Source organism: Vigna unguiculata, chromosome 3 (genome assembly GCF_004118075.2).
Source record: "Vigna unguiculata cultivar IT97K-499-35 chromosome 3, ASM411807v1, whole genome shotgun sequence".
NCBI lineage: Eukaryota > Viridiplantae > Streptophyta > Magnoliopsida > Fabales > Fabaceae > Vigna > Vigna unguiculata.
The window spans coordinates 13,387,688-13,410,863 of record NC_040281.1 but is presented as its reverse complement, the minus strand read 5'-3'; the positions used below and the strand labels follow the sequence as shown (position 1 = coordinate 13,410,863).

The 23,176-nt window shown below is 32.1% G+C and overlaps 1 protein-coding gene across 17 annotated transcripts; it reads left to right on the top strand.

Annotated features, from left to right (window-relative positions):
- Window positions 1-4,827: 4,827 nt before the first annotated feature.
- On the top strand, window positions 4,828-16,023 carry LOC114175702 (WAT1-related protein At1g25270-like). 17 transcript variants are annotated; one of them, XM_028060488.1, is made up of 13 exons: window positions 7,216-8,181; window positions 8,353-8,537; window positions 8,700-8,808; window positions 9,045-9,146; window positions 11,440-11,475; window positions 11,838-11,912; window positions 13,914-14,044; window positions 14,155-14,217; window positions 14,314-14,430; window positions 14,737-14,983; window positions 15,139-15,297; window positions 15,405-15,556; window positions 15,638-16,023. In XM_028060488.1, exons 4-13 carry the CDS (start codon window positions 9,144-9,146, stop codon window positions 15,804-15,806), a joined length of 1,152 nt encoding a protein of 383 aa, XP_027916289.1. In that variant the 5' UTR covers window positions 7,216-8,181; window positions 8,353-8,537; window positions 8,700-8,808; window positions 9,045-9,143; the 3' UTR covers window positions 15,807-16,023. The 17 variants fall into 17 exon arrangements, 1 of the variants encoding a protein (XP_027916289.1); XR_003602879.1 differs by lacking the exons at window positions 13,914-14,044; window positions 14,155-14,217; window positions 14,314-14,430; ... (2 more) ...; window positions 15,405-15,556; window positions 15,638-16,023 and adding exons at window positions 4,828-5,066; window positions 5,163-7,209 and having other exon boundaries at window positions 8,123-8,181; window positions 9,045-11,292; window positions 11,440-11,561; window positions 11,838-12,345; XR_003602885.1 differs by lacking the exons at window positions 13,914-14,044; window positions 14,155-14,217; window positions 14,314-14,430; ... (2 more) ...; window positions 15,405-15,556; window positions 15,638-16,023 and adding exons at window positions 4,828-7,209; window positions 10,928-11,292 and having other exon boundaries at window positions 8,123-8,181; window positions 9,045-9,141; window positions 11,440-11,561; window positions 11,838-12,345.
- The last annotated feature ends 7,153 nt before the right edge of the window (window positions 16,024-23,176 follow it).

Below are 23,176 nucleotides of genomic sequence, written 5' to 3'. Positions count from 1 at the left end.
ATTCATCATAGAATGTAAAAGGTAACAAACTTTACCTCTATTTTATTAACCTCAACAAATATAAAGAATAGGAGTACTATTCTTAGACTGATAATTCTACTAAATTTTAAAAAATATATATTGTAAAAAAATTAAATAAATATTTTGCAAGCTGACAAGCAAGTCTTAAATGTAAAGATGACAGACACAATTTAGAACAGTACTAGCTGTTTTGTTGTGCAGTGATTACCCACGGCCACCTCCCCTAGAGGGGCCTTTCTTTCTGCACCTACATGTTTTCAAGCCAAGGGTGGTGAAATGTTAATTATAGTGAAAAATAAAATGAAATGGTGAAATGTTAATTTTAATGAAAAATAAAATAAAAGTCTAAATGTTCGTTGTCCTAAATCAATTTTATGAACTACATTCATTCAATTGACGTGTGAATTACGTTTTGCTAGTTTTTTCTGCGAAGAAACTTAACTATATTTTTAAATATATCATTGTTTTTGTTAGTTAGCTTGAATAATAAATTTAACAACATTCAATTTAAATGACTAAATTTATGGATTAACTTTATTTTTTATTAAAAGTTGAAAGATAAAAATACATTTAATCTAATTTCATATTCAAGTTTTGTTATCATATGTTAAAATAAATATAAATCATTTTTAAAATTTTATTATTTATTTTGTTGATAACTTTTTTATTAAAGATACTTATTTTAATTTAAAAATGAATAATTTAAAAGAAAAAACAAAAAAAATAAACAAAACAATTACTTAAAAGATAAAAATGGTAAAATAATGGTTTTAATTTAAAAAAAAAATATTTATTAAAGAATAAAGTCAAGATAAATCTATAAACCACCTTGAAATGAGTTTGAGAAGATAAAAATACAAGATACTAAATTGTGCAATGGAACAAGTCAAGATCTCATAACCAAGAAGCATATGGTGGTGACATTACCCATTTTCCTACTTTGCACACTTTTCGTAAAATGAAGGTTTCAACTTTGTTAACCGTTGGATCGAATTAAAATTTTAACAGCTGATCCTAGACATATAGTTCTTGATTTTGATTGGTCGGATCTTTAATCGGAAGTTTGTAGTGAGGGAAACTTTTATCGTAAGGTCTTTGTGGTTTTAATTGTTGACAACATTGACCTTGTTGCTTATTTGGTGCATAACTTTCTCTATACTTATTCAATTATGTTGATTCTTTTTGCATTTGGTTCTTCATTCAATCATCTTTAATTTGAATACAAATACAAAATTTTTGGGGTTTTACACAAGCTGCAGTTTTATTTCTAAAATCCCAAGTTGTTTGCATAATGTGTTGTTAAGTTGGATTGGATAAAAATTATAAGAATTCGTTATTTTCCAAGAGAGACATATGTTATAGAGGTTTCTAAAATGTGTTTTCAAATGCTTGTGTGAGAATATAGGGGATTCCATGGGGGGGATCCTATATGATTTAATTAGTAGTGTGTTCATTGATGTAAGAGTCACTACTGAAGGTTTATCCTGATACTCTAATGCTCATTCAAGACTCATGTAGAGGGGCAGGAGGTCATGTCTTTAAGAACAACCACAGGGTTCTTATGACGGTTAAATGGACTAATCTTGTATGTGGTAGGGTGAAACTCGTTGACAATGACTCAACAGGTAGTAGAGGCCACCATAAGTGCAAAAACCACCAAGAATTATACATCAATGTCTAGATCCGGATAATTGAGTCTAGAGTGTCATCATGTGTGATGAGTTAGTTGATATTGCTTAGCTTGGTGTAATTGGTGCATTGTTCTATAATTCTTTTGAGTGTTTATATATATATATATATATATATATATATATATATATATGTATATATATATCTATATCTATATATATATATATATATATATATATCTATGTATATATATATATAGATATATATATATATATATGTATGTATATATGTATGTATATATATATACGTATATATATGTATATATATATACATAGTATATATATATACATACATATATACATACATATATATGTATATATATATATATATATACATATATATATATGTATATATGTATCTATATATATATACACGTATATATATATATATATATATATATATGTATTTCTTTATATATATATATATATATATATATACACGTGTATTTTTTTTTTAACTAGCTTACCCTTTTCCTTTTTGTGCTCTGTTTTTCTTATGGTGTTTTCTTTTTTTAATGATCACCAATCTTGGTGTGAGCAAATATGAAAATCTCTGGTGATCATGCAGTTGGTAGAGACAATGTTGTTTAGTGTAGGCATATTTGTTAACGTTCTTTTGAGCCCCTTTTGGAATTGTTTATTTTGTAATTTCTTACTCTGTGAGTAGTCCTTTTGGACAACTATTTCATGTTTAAGTTCTGCTTATGACATTGTTTTGTGCCTCTGGTATTACTGTTTTGGTATATTTTGGATAACTATAAAAGGTTGATTATCATATACATCAATCGCATGCTCTACTTTATATTATAATATGAAATGTCTTATTTTAATAATTTTATACTACTCAAATAGGGTGTTACAATTATGTTATTATATTATTATATTCTTATTAAATATTATTACATACTATAATATTTTATTATGTTAAGAACCTTAAAGTATTTTCAACTCTTTAATTTTTAGAATTTGTTCCATCTTAGATGTGAACTCTTCTGAAATATCATAAATATGTGAAAGTTGTTTGGATACATTAAAAAGAATTCAATTTATATAGTGTTTTTGGATTTAAATTTTTAAATTCAAACTTTATTACAACAATTTCAAATTCATTAAACTCAAAATATGTCCAAAATCTATAAAATGTTCATGAATAAAGTGTATGGTAGCTTTAGATTGGTCTCTTTGATGATACAATTGAAAATGTAATGATGTAGAATGATTATAAATGATCTCAATTGAATCTAGAAATTAGAATTACTCAATTTGGTGCACTACAGACAAAGTTCTCAATTTCATGAACCCCAATTCCCAAATTTGAGCAGAAACGCGATTTCGATCAATTCGACCAATTCGTGCAACGAAAATGCAATTGAATGTGTAGATAGTTTCGCAATGATGCAAAGAATGAAACCCCCACATCCATTTACACCAACAATCACTAAAATTACACAACCACAAAATTATGTAGCAACAAAAAACGAAAAGTGGAGTGCGATTTGAACTTGGTAATTTGTGGATGGAATCATAAAATTGTTGATGCTAATAGTTTGTGGAACATAAAAAGGAGCTAAACGAAACCACAAGTTGGATCAAAACACGTAAACGATGTTAAATTCGAATGGAATAGTAACATGGGCACTTGAACAATATGAAATTATGCAAACAAATGTGAATTGATGAATTGGTGATGTAATTAGGTGGTGTTATGGTTCAAATAACTTAGAAATCATCCCAGGAGTGTGCACAAATTTACGGAACTCAAAATGATTAAGAAATGAGTGAGAAATTTAATGGAATAGTAACTAGTGGTGTGTGAAAATGGAGCAAAATTGAGGTTTTGGTGATTTGATGATGGAAACTCAAAATTAAACTTGCAAACAGTTAAAGGAACTTAAAAGTGATGTGTGTGAAGTGGTGGAATGAGAAGAAACTCAAAATTTTAGTAAAAATGCAATGACATGGAGAAATATGAGTGAAATTAGCTCGATTACTACCATTGGTGTTGAATCCAACCTATTCATCTTGTTTTCTCTGAAACAATGATGTATAGAGGTCTTTTGGACACACCAATTCATAGGCCTGGTTCCAACACCTAGATTCGGTAAGGTAAGGTGGGATTCAAGCTCAAAAAGTGGTAGCCAAGGTGGTGGTTTAATGGAAAATGATGATGGACATTATGAAACCATAGACTAAACAAACATTACTGTAGTTTTCATTCATTAAAGCTCAAATCCAGATTACAATACAAAAAAAATGAGTACAAGGAGTTGCCCCGACCTTCCTCTCACTAAGGCTTGAGCTATCCAAGCTTCCAAAGGTAAAAATGGAGTGAAAATGAGTGTTAGAAGGTGGAATTTTGTGTTTGCCCAATGAAGTGGTATGATGGTTCCCAAATACAGTCTCCAATGGTCCAAGAAATATTCAGAATAATCCCTCGGAGGCTACTGGGTTGTCTCCCATGCCACCTCACCAAATCTACCCTAAAACCTCACCTACACTATGTCACCTATCACCAAATGAGCCCAAACTTCAATATGCCCCTATCAGATTTTTGACAATTCCAAGGCCAAAACAAGTCACATTTAGAGTCCTAAAGTGATCCAAATGATTGACTCTTGATTTGGGGTCTGAATGACAAAAGTTAACTCTAAAGTCAACCATGCCACTTTTGCACACTTCATGCTTCGTCATCAACTTGACCTTGCTCCTATGTGAACTTCTAGGCCTTCAAATTTTCAATTAAATCTTACCTAATATGCTTAAATTAGTTATTTTAGAGTGAAAAAATGATCACTTTGACAAGTGTAAAAAATTATAAAGATAAAAATATAACAAATAAAATAATTTGAGTATTTAAGTGGAATGATTTGATATATATATTTTAAAAAAATTTATTATAATATATATATATATATAAATTGTAATTAAACTTGTTTATTAATTTAGTCTCAATTTAGAAAAAGATAAAATTAGACAATTTTAAAAAATATAGATATTAAATTGAAAACAAATTTAAATAAAAAAATGAAATCGATAATTAACGAAAAAAAAGCAAACTAAACCTTCTTAAAATTAGGAGAATAAATTCAACTAATTTAATACTAAATCGATAATTATACCAAAATAAAGTATACAAATGCAGAGGGCGAGTGCGAACAGAGAATGACCCAGCCAACGGCGTGTCAGGCGACGACGACCGACGACGATGGTCACCATGTTGTTGACGGCAAACGCGGGAGACTGCGTGAGAGGGTGAACCGCGAGACTAGAGCCCTAATCTGGTGTGAGAGAGGAAGATGAGAGAGGGTGATCCGCGAGAAGAAGTAGGGGGGCTTAAACACGGGGAGCCCTAATCTGGTGGGTTCGTCTTCCCCATACGACTTCGTTTTCATTGAACTAGTCCGAGTTAACGAGTTGACTCACGATCTTGATAACATTGTTTGCAACCATTAGGGAGCAAGTTGTTTCTGGCACTGATGCTGCTCGGAAGCAAAAGAGTAACTTTGAATGCTTCAAGATTTCTCTTTTTCTCTAGTTTCCCTTGTCTTCATCACATGATCGGCACTTTCTCTCACACCCTTTCCATAGTCACTACCACAAACACAGATGACGCTGAGAGGCACAGCAACGGGACGCAGTTCTTGATTTTCATGAGGCACCTATGCAGGACAGGTCAAGTGAAGAACTTTGATGAAGCTTTGGACTTGTTTCAAAGAATGGCTAGAATGAAGCCTGTGCCTTCTGTGAAGGACTTTACTTTATTGTTGGGTGTTATTGTGAGGTTGAGGCATTACACCACTGCCATATCTTTGGTTAAGCACATGTATTCTGCTCTACGCATAGAACCTGATACCATTACTCTTAATATTGTGATCAACTGTCTTTGCCGCTTAAAGTTGATATCTTTTGGGTTCTCCGTCTTGGGGACCATGTTCAAACTTGGTTTGGAGCCCACTGTGATGACTCTTACCAATCTCATTAATGGGCTTTGTGTGCAAGGCAATGTGGCTCAGGCAGTGGTGTTGGCTGATCATATGGAGAAAATAGGGTATCCATTAGATGTATACACTTATGGGGTGTTGGTTAATGGGTTGTGCAAGACGGGAGACACTTTGGTGGCGGTTCGATGGTTAAGGAAGATGGAGGAAAGGAATTGGAAACCTAATGTGGTAGTTTACAGTAGTGTTATGGATGGTTTGTGCAAGGATGGATTGGTATATGAGGCATTAAATTTGTTCTGTGAAATGGGTGGGAAAGGTGTTTTGCCTAATCTTGTCACTTATACTTGTTTGATTCAAGGTCTCTGTAATTTTGGAAGATGGAAAGAAGTTGGTTCTCTTCTGGATGACATGATGAAAATGGGAATGATGCCGGATGTCCAAACACTCAATATTTTAGTGGATTCTTTCTGCAAAGAAGGAAAAGTAATGCAGGCTAAAAGTGTGATTGGGTTTATGATTATAATGGGTGAGGAACCGGATGTCTTTACATATAATTCACTGATTCACGTTTATTGTTTGCAAAACCAAATGAATGAGGCCATGCGAGTATTTAATGTTATGGTTAACGGGGGCTGTTTACCGGACATTGTAGTCTTCACTTCACTTATCCATGGATGGTGCAAGAACAAAAACATTAACAAGGCTATGTATCTGTTGGAGGAAATGGGTAAGATGGGATATGTACCTGATGTTGTCACTTGGACCACTCTTATAGGTGGGTTTTGTCAAGCAGGTCAACCATTAGCTGCGAAAGATCTGTTTTTTAATATGCATAAACATGGTCAAGTTCCTAATATCCAAACTTGTGCTGTTATGTTGGATGGCCTGTGTAAAGGAAATCTCCTTTCTGAGGCAGTGTCATTGGTTGAGGCAATGGAGAAGAGTAATTTGGATCTTAATATTGTCATTTATACCATTTTGCTTGACGGAATATGCAGTGCCGGGAAATTGAATGCTGCATGGGAACTCTTTTCTAGTTTGCCCGCTAAAGGCTTGCAAATTAATGTTTATACGTATACCATTATGATTAAGGGTCTCTGTAAACAAGGACTGTTAGATAAAGCTGAAGACTTGCTGATGAATATGGAAGATAATGACTGCCTGCCAAATAACTGCACTTACAATGTCTTTGTTCAAGGCTTGCTGACAAAAAAGGAGATTGCAAGGTCAATAAAATACCTTGCAATTATGAGAGACAAGGGTTTTTCGGTGGATGCTGCCACCACAAAAATGATTATCAACTACTTATCTACTAATAAAGGAGACACTGAAATTCAAGAATTTTTGTTTCCAAAAGGGTAGCACACTTGAAGAGTTTCACTACACCTTTATTTAAATCTAACTCAAATTAGGGAAGGCCCAAGGTGAAGTGTGTTTGTGCACTGTCCACATTTCAAGCTCAAGAAATTGTTGTTAAGGGGATTTTAGATAAAATTTTCTTTAGCTCTACTAAACAACTTGAGCTTTTAAAGGGAATTAATCCTTTGACATTTCTATTGGTAAGTTTGTTCATCTCTGCATGCACATTTATTTTGATATATCCTCAAGAGCATACTAAAATAGCTCAGAGTAAATAGACTTCTATGCAATCTAGATATCGAGTAGTATCCTTGCATTTCTTATGGAGTTGTATAGTTCTTTTTACTTGACTATATGTTTTCCTTTATTAAGAGGAAGACTTTAAGCCAAACTCAATCCCACAAAACCGGTTTGTAAGGTGATGTTTGCACCCATTTATATACTTTAAATTGGCCTTATCTTTAGTCGATGTGAGACTTCCAACACACCCCTTCATGCCTAGGTATATACATCTCGAGCATGGGACTTAACATCAATGAATGGTCCAACAGCAGGTGGAACAATATGCCCAACAAACAATAAATCTCACTAAGATAAGTTTTAACCTGACTCTGATATCATATTGAATATAGTGAAAAATAGGTATGATATTAATCTCCCTTGTGTTGTTTCCTTAATTAACAATAGAGGCTATGTTTCTCTAATTAACATAAAACACAATATATCTGACACCTTCAAGTAAGTTTATTGATGAAATTAGAGTAGGATGTATTGTTTTCCCACAACATTAGACATAAATTGTTCAATGTTGCTAGGAAATGATAATTGACAGCTTAAAATTCTGCTACAGGTGAAAGGACATAATAACGTAAGATTCAGTTACCCTATTTTAGGTAATATAACATAAATATAAAATCAATCTAATTGATCATAACATCAATTGATCTTAATATTATTGGTTATTATGTTTCTAGGATTCTAACGGTCTGCATGAAGTTGTTGCTTTATTAATCCTTTAGTATATGGAAAATATAGATTCCCAATGTTTTTGTCTAAACTTTATATGAACTATGTGCTAACGCAGGCTCAAAATTTGTTAAACTTTTATTGCAGGAGCTTGTTCCTTCAAGACTCCTATTTTGCTGAACTGACTATCACTACACATGTCATAAGTAAAACCATTGTTTTCTCTCTCAATTTGAAATAATTTGTTATAAGGAGATATATTTATCCAATTGCTTAACCATTTTAAGAGGACTATATATGATTGCCTTGCATAATACACGTTAAGATATGCATTTTTTATGTCTGAGGTGGTATTTGTGATGACTATTGTTATACAGGTTCGGTAAAGAAGCTTCCTGTTTCACTGACCATCATGCATGATTGTTCAAAATGTAAAGATAATATTGTTGAGGAGCTTGAATCCACACTTTCTCTTATAAAAGTCTCTAGGGGGACCACCAATCTGTCTAATTGAATTCTTAATCCATTCCAAGTTCTTTCTGTTTAGAAAGATGATTGAGAGGTAAATATTTATATTTATATTCATTTTTTTGGGTTTTATTTGTCTAACTCCTTCCGATTTTTATTTTAGGAAAAATTCGTATTCTCTGCAATTTAGTGGACATTATGTATAATAAGGTATATTTTCTAGCAAGTTGAACATGTTTACTACATTTGGTTGTAGGACTGTGAATTACTTTATGTTGCTGAAAGACCAGAGGAACTCAGAATAACAACATTGTTGTGCCACCTATAGCTATTCGACCATCAATTGTAATGGATGAACTTTTGAGGTAGTTCCAGTGTGGCTATATTTTGTATTTTCTCACCTTAATTAACACAATGCTATTCTTTGGTGCATATGTTGAGGGACTAGAGAGCTCTAATGAGATGAAACTTGTATATATACAGTTTCTTTTCGCTCTCTCTGTTTCAGGACAATTCCAGATTTTTCTTTAACTCAAACATCAATTCTTTATAGAAAATGATGATAACTAATGCTTATGGTTTCTGTCTTTATTTATTGTAGACTGAAAATGTCACAACTGAGGCTAAAGAACATAATCCAAGCAAATGCTGTTCCGCGCCAGGAATTACTGTAATCAATTGTTTCATCCAAATATCTGGTATGGTAGGTAGGGCATCTTGAGTGTTAAGATTTCCTTTCTAAAGCTTCAGTTCATGTTAAATATGTTTTTTGTTCTTTAAGTTGCATATATAGATTATATGCTCAGAAAAGGTTTTTAAGCTTTGTCCTTTGCTTTTTAAATATTATTATGCAAATGTGTATTTTAGTTGTAGTTGTCCTTGTTCTGGTACTATCTATAAAGTTTCTATATGCCCTGTGTGTTGGGGATGAATTGCTTTTTGGATAGAGGCACTTTTTGCCTTGATAAAAATGATGCTTCCAATGGAATTTGAATCCTTGCGCCTCAGATAAATTAATCTGATGTAGAGCTCAGTTTAGTAACTGAACTGCATGTCGTTGTTGATTCATTATCTTTTCTATTTTTATAAAATTTGTTTTAACAAGATAATTTCAAGGCTTGCTCTTGTGTAAAGTTATGTTCGAATAATTTATCATTCACATTATTACTTTCTAAGGCAATTCACTTTGGATTTCCTTAACTTTTACTGCAAAATCGAAATACTAACAGACAAATTTTCTTTTCTTTTTTCTCTCCAAAATTTTTATGTCCTACTAAAAGGAAAATATTATATGAATACACTCCCATTTAAATGTGAGTTCCTGTAAGGCTTTCCCATAAAACAAATGTGTTTGATGCCCATAAACTGCTCGTATGAATTGCTACCTCAAATGTTTGAAATCTCACACAAATTACTCAATTTCTCCCACTGGGTCGACCCTAGTGGTGTTGAATTTTCACTTAGTAATGGTTGATATAGTTGATGGTGAACAGGAAGTAACACTTGTTACAATCTTCTTGTCTTGATCCCTTTGGCAGCATGCCAAAGATGGGTTGGTAAAGTGGATTGTTTCACATTGAACAGAGTCTTCTGAGAATACCTCGATCTGCTTCATTTGTGTTTCCTTGCTTTGCTTCATCTGTGTTTCCTTAATTTTTCCCCACAGCAACAGGTACAATCCCCCCACAACCAGCACTGATCCTGTAACACTGCACAGCATTGACACTTGAAATGAAAAAGTTGAAGGTTCACATACAATTGCATAGCTAATTTTGTTGTTTAATTCACCTTCCAAGGTTGGGACATTTATCTGTTACCAAAGGCTCGATAAGGGTCACAATGACCAGCATTAGAGGACTAAAAGCAGACGCAAATAGCGGTCCCTTCCTTCGCACACACCACGCTAAAAGGGTGTAACACACTCCAGAGGCCAAAATTCCCTGCAAAACAAAAAATATAGCTACCAGTTATAGTTTGTAATTTACTTCATTTTAACCATGCAATATTTTGGTTGTATGTGTGTGCTGGTCATGGCAAAGGAGAGTGTTTAGAAAGCACCAAAAACACATATTTAATCAGTTACCGCAGAAACTGCTGTTACAAGCCTAAAGTTCCAACCAAGTTTCCACTGGCTCCAATCTTTCTCCGTAGAGAGCGCAAATAAAACGGATTGGATTGAGGCGGTTGAAGATGTTAAAGCCGCAATTGAATAGTGCCACGGAAACTTCTCGCTCATCTTTGTCTGCGGTTATCTTACAAAACTCAATTTCTGACCAAGTTTAGGCAAACAAGTTGTCTGAATTTGAAGAAATTCTAGGATGTGTTCAAAATTTAAAGGTTTTGGTAATGTTATTAAGAAACACTCTCTTGGTCTGTGCAGACTCATTTGATTATTGATCCTAAAAGTAACTGTTCCAAAATCTTTAGATCTGTATTAGTATCATAATACTTTGTACTTTGTAACACTTTTTGTAAAATCTTCAGAAAGTTATTGAAGGCAATTTTGAGTTGAACCTGGATTATCAACCACACTGAGTAAGTCAAAGCGGCTCCAAAGGCTAGTATGCAGCCCCACAATGGAGAACCTGTGGGGGCACCATGTGGTGATGGTGCATGATGCAACAAGCCAATATGTGATGACCAGAGGCATAGCTTTCTTCCTTTGTAGAAAGTGAGGATCATGGCACCACCAATTCCTGTTAAAGTTCCCACCAACTTGGCCATTCCACCTGCTGTTCTAAGATTTGACTTCTCAAGTCTGCATAATTCAAATGTCAAACTTTTCTAATCGTTAAAATTTGTTCAAAATTGAAAATCACCATTGAAAAACATTAAAGAACTTGAATTCGGTGAGTATGTTATTTGTACTGATTTCTGATTATTTTTTCTTTTTTAGATTTTTCACAGTATAGTCTGCAAAATAAATATATATAATCTTTTTTAAAAATTTTTCTTTTGAAAACCCTGATCTAAAAGTTTATTGTTTGATATGCAAGGTTACATGGAGCGTACCCGAGAGAAACAGACATAAGGTAGGTGACACCAGGGATGAGATTCAACATGGCTGTAACATATACTGCAGATGTCAACGCCAACGATTTAACGTACAGACCTTGTAGTAAGGATCCCCTGAAAATTTTTAAATCACAATCTTACACATTTTGGTTAAATTCTATATTAAATGAATTAGGGCATTAGAAATTTTACCCAAATAAGCCACAGAGAAAACCTAGGAAGACAACTTGCCCAGTAACATATTGCAGATGTTTCCTGGTCAAACACGTACCAAGATTAAAGTAGATAGATTCAAATTAACATTAGCTTTTACTAATAAAGTTATGTTATATGTGCATGGGAACTGAAACTAACTGTTTTTGTTTCATAACAATTTAAGGGGAAACTTATAAGAGAAACACCTTTCAACGATGAGAGCAAGGGGAACAATGAAGGCAGTAGCAAAGATGAATCGGTAGGCAACAAGAATACTTAAGCTCATTCCATCATCTGCTACTATCTTTAACATGATATTCACCACTGCATATAGAGTCTGGAGCAGTATCATTAACAGTACAGGCTTCACATTACCTATGGCTTCAACTTTGTATAAATCATCCATCCTGCAGCACCTATGACCAAAATGCAAATCCTAGCTTCCCAAAGTATAGAATACTTGGTGAAGCAATGCAGCATGAATAAGAACAAGAAGCATCAGCTTCTGATCCCACTTTTGTTTTGACAATACTAAACTTTGGCTAGTGTTATTGGAATTAAATAATGGGTAACAGCTCTGTGAACTTCTTTTGTGTGCAGAATATATGTATATAAGAAAAATGCCCCTTTGCCATATCATGCAGACATGCAGTTTAGACTTGATAAGGAGACAAAATGAGTTCAACTTGTGCGAGTTTTTATTTGTTTTTGGTCCCTTCCTTTACATTTTTCGATCTTTTATAAATTTTTTATATTTTCTTTTTTAATATCTTTATTTTCCAACACCTATAGGTTGCGTTTTACATAAGGAGAAACCTGATGAAGTATGGTTGCCTCCGAAAGGTCTGCAGGCGAGAGTCGTTGAAGTTATAACCACTCTCAATACGTGTTGATGTAGAGTGAATGTACGTAAAATTCACTTAGACCATGAACTACATAAAATAAAGGAAACGATAACAGTGAAAACTCAAAGAACAACTAGAAGATTAATAAAGGTGAACAAGAAAAACTCACACAGAAGATTAACGGGTACAAGACACCTTCATATGAAGAGACATAGACCACATTATAATTCAAATTCTCGCAATTAATAGGTAGTTTGGTTGCAATTTCGTTTTCCTTCGCTGATAACAGACCAACACTGGTTTAATCCATTTTATTATGTTTTTGATGCTTAAATCCATATTTCTTCATTGTATTACCTTAGTTTACTTGTACGAACATAACTTGCATAGTTAATTTCGGTTCTGCATGTTAAATCAGATTTTCCTAAATTTAGGAGATAGATTTTGTAGTTTAGGTAATTCTGCTATTTTTAGGATTTTAATTCTGCAATCCTTCTTTGAAGTAATTTTCTGTTCTAGGCTTCAATTAGCATGATTCTAAATCACTATGCATACTCCACTCATGATTTCATCCATTCTATTGCATCAATCCGTTGTGTATTATCCGTTTTGCATCAAAATGCAAAACTGGTTTTCATACAATGGAATAATACTGTTTTATTTGGTTCACATCCTCAAACACCTTTTTATTGTATTTGACCTGAATTTGTTACCCAGCTCTCCTAAAAAATTGATATATTAAGGTTCATATTTTCAATTGTAAATTTTTATTTTGATAAAATAGTTGTATAATTTTTATTTTATTTATTTATCTTTGTATCTAATACAATAAACTCATATGTATATATTATTTAAGGTATTAGAATTGAATAAGTGTTTTTTACAATCGAGATAAATGAAAAGAAACAGTGTAATATTATATTAAATTTTCATATGTATAGACTCAGATCAAACATGTAATCTTTTTTATTTTTCTTATTAAATCTATTAATTTATAAATTTATATTATTTTTTTTTCTGTTTTAGAAACATCTTAATTATTTAGCACAAAAGTATGGGTCGACCATTGAATGCAGAGGGTCTGACGACATTAAAACATTGTGTCATTTGATATAATGATTTATTGGTCGGTCTCTCCAAAGGCATTGAGAAGCTCAATTTCTCCTTTATGTAGCATTTACAAAACCACATGATAGAATGTACAAAAACCAAGGCAATCCAGAACATCTATCCCACATTTCTCTTCATTAATTCACCACCTAACTCTACACAACAGAACTATAAAAATGTAAGTTTCTCTTCTCATATAATATGGTTAAAGCACTTGTGAAACCCCATATAAGAAAAACACCATATTCATAAACAAGAGAATGCTGCATAAGTTGAAAGCATACATTCTAATGGTGGTTGTGCAGATTGCATATGCAGCTGTTAACGTCATCTACAAGCTAGCCATAAACGATGGCATGAGCATGAGGGTGGTCACGGCCTATCGTCTCCTTTTTGCTTCGCTTTTCACTATTCCCGTTGCTCTTATCTATGATAGGTTCTTCGTTACTTTGCCTTTTCTTTCTTTTTCCAATTACACCATTTACTCTCTCCTAACATCATCATCAATGTTAAATAACAACACATCTTAGAATGTTTTGTTATCAGAAAGACGAGGTCAAAGATTACTTGGAAGGTGCTTTTCTTGGGATTCCTGTGTGGATTGTTTGGGTATACTACTGAATTCTTCATATAAGTGATTTCACTTTCATATATTATACAAACGATGCTGATATATATGATTATTTATTTATTTATTTATTTCAGAGGAAGTTTATTCAGTAACTCTTACCTTGTTGCGATGGATTTAACATCAGCATCGTTTATGTTGGCTATGATCAATCTTACTCCTGCCATTACCTTCATTATGGCCTTATCCTGCGGGTATACTCCTACCTATCTTCTTCTCAGATTTTCGTACTATTTTAATACAAAGTATTCATACAATAAAGATGAATATTACATAAGAATCATATTATAAATCTCCAAGTATTAAAACGTCCAAAAGCAGACTAATTAAAATGAATTAACATATTCTAAAAGATACAACAATTTTGAAGTAAATAACACCCCCAAAGTAAGTTTTAGATTTTGATACACATTGGTTCAAATGTCTGCATAAAATTTTATACTATAGTAATTACTATATGTTTACTTTAGCCAAATTAACTTTTGATTTGTTATATATAGATTGGAAAAGTTAAATTTGAAAGTAGCAGAAGGGAGGGCGAAGGTGATAGGCACCATAATTGGAATTAGTGGGGCAATGTTGGTGACCTTTGTGAAAGGCACAGAAATTAATATTTGTTCCTTCAAAATCAACCTTATGCATACACATCACAACCCATCATCACCCCATCAGTTTCGAAATAAATTGTTGGGAGTTCCATTGGCCATTCTCAGCTGCTGCAGTTATTCTCTGTGGTATATACTACAGGTAATATAATCTTGTTTTTTTTATCAGTTATTATCAACAAAAAAAGTCACAGTTATTTTTTGGTCATTTTAGACAACATGAACTTCGAAAATGATCGACATGTTTATGCTGTTTGAGTAGTGTTAATTAGTTTTTTTGTGATGCGTGGTGATAAGGCTAAATTGAATGAAGAATACCCAAATTCAAATTCAAGCACAGCTATAATGAACACAATGGGAGCACTGCAGGCCACCATTTTCACTCTGTGTGTCGATAGGGATTGGAAGCAGTGGAAGCTGGGTTTCAATATCAGGCTTCTAACTGCAGCTTATTCGGTATGATCCTAATTTACAATTTCATATTCTAACTATAAAACTCTCATTTTTGAGAACTTATCCAATGAAAAAAAATGAGATAAGTGAGAAATGAAGTGTTTACGCAGGGAATTGTGGCCTCTGGAATAATGGTTGTGATCATTGCGTGGTGCATAAAGAAGAGAGGTCCTCTATTTGTGTCTATTTTCAGTCCTCTACAGCTTGTGCTGGTGGATATAGCTGCATATTTTATGTTAGATGAGAAATTATATTTAGGAAGGTATTTTCTAAATCTTAGTCTTAGTTTTACGTAAACAATTATGATTTGGTATGATTAATCTTATTTGGTTAAGTTGAACAGTGTAGTTGGAGCAGTGATGATCGTGTGCGGTTTATACGTGGTGCTTTGGGGTAAAGCCCAAGAATTGAAAAAGAAGAAGTCTGAATTAGTGTCATTAGAAAACACGACCAGAGGAGAGTTCGAAAATGTTGAGGTTGTAAGCTCAGCACCTAGGTCACAACAACCATGAATGTTGCTCTTCACATCAGAGACTACTTACAGAAAATACGAAGAACAACTTATTTTGTTCTTTTCTGTTGGGAGAAATGCACACTCTGTTTAGATGGTGATATATAGAGCAAGTTCTTTTCTTCAGGAATTGCTTGTGTCTTGTTTTTTGATTGATACCTTTTGTAATTGATTAAAGTATTCAACTTAAAACAGTTAATATTAATTAAAAGTTTTTAACGCACCCAGTTGAGATTTTTTTGAAAAGGGTCATATTATTATATTTATTAATTTTTTCCATTCCATTTTTGTTTTTTGTTTTGTTCTCGTTGATCTTTTTAGTTCTCTCTAAATTATATCTTGTATTTATGGTGTTTATCTTATATTAGTTCTTTGACACATGTATATATAGGTAGGCACAGAAACACATAAAACATATTTATTGTAGGATGGTGGTAGTTTGACACCAATATTATCATTTGACACTTCTATAAATTAATATTTTATTCAAATAATAATATTTTATTAAGAAAAGTTAATGTCAAATAATAGTTATTTGAGAATGACGGTGTCAAAGTAACTTTTTCCTTTATTGTATGCTTTTTCAAGTAAAGACGTACGATAGCACATCAAGTATTATATAAAAAGAATATAAAAAATAGAACAAACAAGTAAAATAAGATTAAATATATTAAAAATCTATTATGATAAAACTTTTTAAGAAAAATTCATATATTTATTTTTCATATATTATTCAACTTTCTACTTTTTGTCAAAATTTTTTAACATTAGATACTTAACAAAAGATGATAATGGGAATTGTTCCAACATAGTAAAAAAAGGTTATTTTTCGAATCTAGGCAAATCTGCCTCCAAACCTATGAATCTCGGTAAATTTGAAAAAAATTTCAAAATTTGGCAAGTTGTGTATTCTCCACATGATTTCATTTGAAGAAATTGTGCTCCTCCTAGAATATTTTCCTTGGGTCAATTGGTCAGCTTTGAAGTCGTGAGGGCCCAAGACAACTTTCATTACAAAGTTGATGTAATCGATTACAAAAATGTATGAAGTGCACCTGGGTTTTTGTAATCGATTACAAAGTCTATGTAATCGATTATCAACCAATTTTGGATGTTGGGTGCATTAAATAGTGACAAATCTTGTGTTTCTCAATGTCCCTTCTTGCTCTTGAATCGTGTAAAGACATAGAAAATGGATTTTTAGAAGTGATAGTGGTCTAAAAATAGTCAGACTCAATTATTTTAATATTAAAAGGTTTTAGAATAAATAGAATTGTTATATAAGAATTTTATCATTTTAAAACATAATATCTCTTTAGAAATCACTTTTCTAGAGTTCTCTAACTTCTCTTTAAGAATTCTTCCTCTTTGGTAATCTAATTGAAGAACTGAGACCGTAAAAGTGATCCTCGCGGAGAGTTCTTCAATTTGGATCGATCATTTTATCTGTTCGTGTAAGTTAGTTTTCTACCCCTTTTCTCGGTCCAATATGTTTTGCCCTTGCATGCAGTCTTTCTTTCGGTTGCATGTGTCATTTAAATCATCAGTATGAGTCTCCACTAATAAGTGATCATAACGGTATGTCCTAATCATTTTTGTGATATTTCTATATGTAGACACAACATCTTGTGGAGTTAGAGGTGTATGACGTTTATATAGTTGTCTAAGTTGGATAACATGTAAGGGAAACTAATTGCATTATTTTTAAGTTACAAACATGTTAGAATTATTATTTGTATGAGTGTACTGTGATTTTGCCGTTGTATCTGAGTTACATAATGATATGTGATATGTGAAACTATGGGATTTAGGTTTAATTATGCTTGTTTAGAAATGTTTGATGTTTTAGTATTACATTAAGATCAATTGACATTGATGTTTGTGATAAATTTGAGTTTGGTATGTGCTTAACATATGTGAAGGTTCATGGGTTGCTTAAACTTGATTGGGAATGCACAATTACACAGAATCATATTTTGCAGAATTATGTAAACTCGTTGGGCGAATTCAAAGTCTGAGGCTCACTGACTTGGGAGTTGCTGAGCGAGCATTTACTCGTTGGGCAAATTATTGAAGGATGTTTCCTCCTAGAGTCCTAGTGATACACTCCTTAGGCGAGTCATCTGGTTGCTGGTCGAAAGGACATTTGTGCACTTTCATCCAACGAGAAAATGTGTTTGCTGAGCAAGTAGATCAAAACCTGAGTAATTGTTGGTTGATAATTTTAGAATCTTTGTAACTTTTATGAATGAGTGATTGAGAAATGATTGATTATTGAGAATTGTTGATACTAATTTAAGGAGAATTAGTAGTGAATTGTTGTAGTGCATGCATTGATGTACTGTTAGAAGTTATCCTGACACTCTAATAACCATTCAAATTCTCAAGTAGAGAAGAATATGGTATGTGGTGAGAGGAGCAGGAGGTCCTAGTCTAAGGGTTTTACCTTAACCAAAGGCGTTAACGGACTAACCTTGTGTGTGGGAATGTTTACCGCTTTGCAGAGTATCAGATGCCATCACAAGTCACTACGCTAAAATTGTCAATAGAGAGCGCTTTTTTTGTTCATGGACAATGCTTTTTAGGCACTCTCTAATGGAGTGATGTCTATTAATTGAGAGGGCTTGCAAAAAGCGCTATCTAATGATTTTCAATAGATAATGCTTCTTCGAATACGCGCTGTCTATCTACACGTCAATATATGACACTTATCCAAATAAGTTCTCTCTATCTGCATGTCAATAGAAAGCGCTTCTCCAAATAAATGCTCTCTATCTACACGTTAATAAAAAACGCTTTAATTAACAAACATTGTCTATTTGATGCGTTTTTTTTATAATTTATTTTATTTTCATTCATTTAAACAAATGTGTTTTACAATACGCAGTGCTTTGAACAAAAAACGCTCTGTATATTTTATAATATAGCTTACTTCTATTGGAATTGTTCCTCCTTCATAATATGTGATAATTTCCTTCATATAGCAACAAATGTAATACCTACAATCATTGTCGTTGGCCTGTTTTGGACATTAGAAAACCAAAAGTACAAAACATGAATATAATTGGTATTAACAACATTCATTGATTTTCAAATAAATAATTGTAACTACCTTAATTGTTGTCCACTTGATATTGCTTAACTTAGCCTTTGAAACCTTATATCCTCTTTGAGCTCGGTAGGTTTGTATAACCTAGTTAATAAATAAAAATAAAGCATGTAAGTAAAAAAAAAAAATACAACTACAAGTATACATATATGTGAATTACATGTATATTCTTACATGTCAAAAAACTTCTTCAAATCTTGCCTCATATTAATGTCATTGTGTAATGGGTCAAGATAATAAATTATCTCTATCTTAATATTGATTGCGAGCAAGTCCCAATGTTGGCTACAATTCGAAAAAATCAACAAAATTAGATTATGTGCATCTAACTGAAAATAATATATTGTTCATAAAGTTGGAAAAAAAAGTATTACCTTGTAATGATAGGTGCAACAACAAACTTATTAATCACCCCATTATCAAGAAAAATATTGACTATTTTTTACATTCTCTCTTTCATAGGTATCTCATGTGCTGTTATTTGGGATGATAAAAAAAAGAACTTCTTGTCATTTGGTTTAATAAAAGTTTGATATAGGTACCTTATGAAAGAAAAATATAAGAATACATTAGTAATATCATACATAAGAGCTACTAATCAAAGAATAAAGTTAATGATAAAAAGTAGTATTATGTACCCGATATATATAGAGATTGTAGATGCACCTAGCCATGCATAGTCAATAACTTCTCCAATAATTTATGCATTAACAATCTCTTTATGTTCATCTAGTCCAAATATGACTTTCTCCATTTCTATTGGAGAAAGTGACTTTGTAGGCTTTAGTTTCATGTATAAAACATATAAAGTTAGGATAGACTCCATTCTTTATAGGATAGAATAACTTTGCTCACTCACGCAAACAAAATAGTATGCAAGTTCACTCCAAAGCTTCGTAAATTCCAATTAACCCATTGCTTGTGCACCTCGTGAATTGCATTTCGAATAGAAAAATTCATAAAAATGTGCACCCTAAACCTCATAAATATCAATAATCTCAACAAGGGAGGCATATGACAAGTTCAATCGCGTTCACTCCTTTTCACCCTTTCCCCTTACAAAAACATACTCAATAAAAAATTTCTCAGCAATAGAAATCACACTAGATGATTACGAAACATTACCTGTATCAAGTGCGACATAGATGTAGACAAAAAGCACAAGTGCAGAATGAGTCTTGGACACTGAGTGCGGAACGAGTGCGAAATGAGCGCGAAACGAGTGCGGAACAAGTGCAAAGTGTGGAACGAAAAGCACAAGTGAGGGTGCTGATGAAGAAAGGAATGCGAGGGTGCCATTTTTTTAATTAAAGTAGCAGAACAATAGACAACGCTTTTTAATTACATGCTCTCTATTAGTATCCCAGTACATAACACTCATCTCTACAAGCTCTCTCTTTTGATTTACTAAATTTTTTAAAGAAAAAAAAAATTAAAGATAGATAACGCTTATTAAAAAACATGTTGTCTATGTGAAGCCAATAGATAACACATTTTGTGTTTCTATAGAGAGCGCTTTTTTAATTAAGCGTTCTTTAAAGTGCGTTGTCTATTGATAATTTGGGCGTAGTGAGTGCAAACTTACCAGGGTCCAACATCAACACATGTATGAAACATGATGATTTATTATGTATGACTTAATTATTTGTATTTTGTAATGATTAAATCTTTTATTACAATAGCTTACCCTTCTTCTGTGTTTTGTCTTGTGTTGTTTGTCTTTTTTTTTTGTGATGATCACCTATTCAGTGAGAGTAGATATGGTTGCAGTTTCAGAGACACCCCTGAAGGATAAGAAGTCATCGGTTAACTTAGTGGAGTGTTTCATTGGAAGCTATTGTAAGTGATTAGTCTGCGTGTAGAGCTAGAATTGGTGTTTAGTTGGTTTGTATAAATGTTATATTTTTATAGCCTTATCTTTTGTAAGACTGCATTAATATACTTCATCCTATTTTATTAGTTTTAAAGCTGCTAAAATTGGGATGTTCCAAATCGACTTTAATATCTTGGGAGAACTTTTCTCCTCGTAGAGCATAACCTTGTTTTCCTCCACCACAAATGCTTTCTTTTAACTTATTTAACATGCTCAAAATAGAGATTAGAGGTAAAACAAACATAAAACAACTAAAACACAAAGTAATACAACATACACTAAACTTGAGAATATAACAAGATAAAAGTTAGGTAATATAGTTCATTTATTCATGACAATAAACACACAAAAAAGAGGTAAAAATGGACGTTACCAATGCAAAAGAGATATTCTGCATGACATAATTAAAGGTATGGGCTTGGATCACAAATAGATATCCAAAGACAAATTTTATGTACTCAAATTGGTATATTCCCATAACATGCATAAAATCCTTAGCCTAATAATCAAATGCATAGAAGATAAGGTGATAGAGGAAAAAACCCAGCTTAGTAAGGGTGTGGTGCAAAGTAGTTTGAATGGTAGCAGGTTTCAATGTTGTTGGAAATTGCCTGGGAGATATTGCATTCTTAACAAGGTTGCAAACCTCCCTTTTCTTCTTTGCTTTTAAGCTTTTGTAGGGTTAGAATGATCTAGTCAAGGCAGCTTGAACCTGCAACTTGCACTCAAAATATTTTCTTAGATAAAGGAAGTTACCACAATTGAGGATACTAGGGGTGTGCTGTTGAACCTGCAGTCAGGGAGTATGTCAATTGAGAATCTACTCATCCATGATCAAACAAACAAGTGTAAAAGGTAAGACAAATGGTGAACTATTTCGTTGGTCCATAAGTTACTTGGAGACCAAATAGTAGATGAATATAATAAAGACTTCCATGTCTTATGAATGGTAGACAGATGGGAATTTTAAATTATATGTAATTGTTTCTTGATAACTTATCTTTTTATTTTACAAGAAATGTATGTATATACATTGTAAAAGGGTTTGAGCTTCCCAAAAGCTCTATTAGTAATACATAATCAATATTGCTTATAGAAAAAGAAAAAAAACCTCTTAATTGTTAAACAATGTAACCATATGAAGAGCAATGAACTAAAAATGGTGTTTGTTTAGGATCAAAGTAATGAGTTTGTTTTAGATGAAATTGCAAACTTATAATATTTTGCAACAAAGCGAATCACCCTTTTGAGAGGAATAATAAGTTAGGATGCAAAAGAGAAATTCACTCTCATTTGAGGCTGCATCACATTGCTTGCATCACCAAACACCCATTTGCACCCTTTCACTCTCGGCCACAAACTCACTCTTCTAGAATGGCTCAAACATATGGTTATGGCTTTGTTATGATTCAAGTTTTACTCCAAGTGAAAAGTAATTTCTATATCTGATGTAAAAATTTATCTAACCACTTCAAATAATCTAAAAGTAAAAAACTTGTGGCAGTGGTTTCTTCATTTTAATTGTACACCATTTCTCATATATAATTTCTTTATTTTTCGTTGAGATGATTTTTATTATTTTTCTGTTTGCTATTTTATTCACCTAATCTGTTAACTAATACCACTCAGATGCTTCACAGCTAGCCATGTATACTATTCACACAACACTACATGTGGGCAGAATTTCACATTTCTCTTTCTAGTTTTATATATTATACTATTTGCCAATATATGAATTTACATCATTTTCGAAAATTAATTTAGGACCAAATCAAATATACACCTATTGTTATTTTTATTGCTAACCCATTCACGTTTTTATATATATATATATATATATATATATATATATATATAATAAAACCCCTTTTCAAGCTATTAATTAAGAATGAAACCAATTTGTCTCAATTACTAGACTTTTTTTTCTATTATTTTTTTTAAATATATGTAATTTATAAATTATGGTTTCTTATAGCACATTTATATAAATTAAAATGATATAACATACACTTAAATACAAAAGTTATTTAAATATGTACTAACTTTTATAATTCATTCTTTTTATATATTTAAAATATTTATATCCGTTACCACTAAAACATATATTTTGTAATAAAGTCTACAAAATAATTTATAAATATATTAAAAAGGGCAATAATATAAAATAATTGTAAAATATAAACTTAATATAGATTGACAACACACTTATTTATTATAATTTTGTAGAGCTTATTTGCATAAACATTTTTTTAAACGAAAATTAAAAAAAGAATTATCTTTCAGTTACAATTTACTTAAAAATTAAATTTTATACAAGTTAATATGACTGAGCGTTCATAAATTAGATTATACTTAAACTGATTTTAATCTATTTTTTTTCTTTTTCTAA

Bases quoted from the DNA above. Each gene is read 5' to 3' on its own strand.
- LOC114175702 (XM_028060488.1), top strand. The intron at 14,218-14,313 runs GTATACTACTGA...TATTTATTTCAG, and splicing joins TTCCTGTGTGGATTGTTTGG to AGGAAGTTTATTCAGTAACT. The intron at 15,298-15,404 runs GTATGATCCTAA...GTGTTTACGCAG, and splicing joins TTCTAACTGCAGCTTATTCG to GGAATTGTGGCCTCTGGAAT.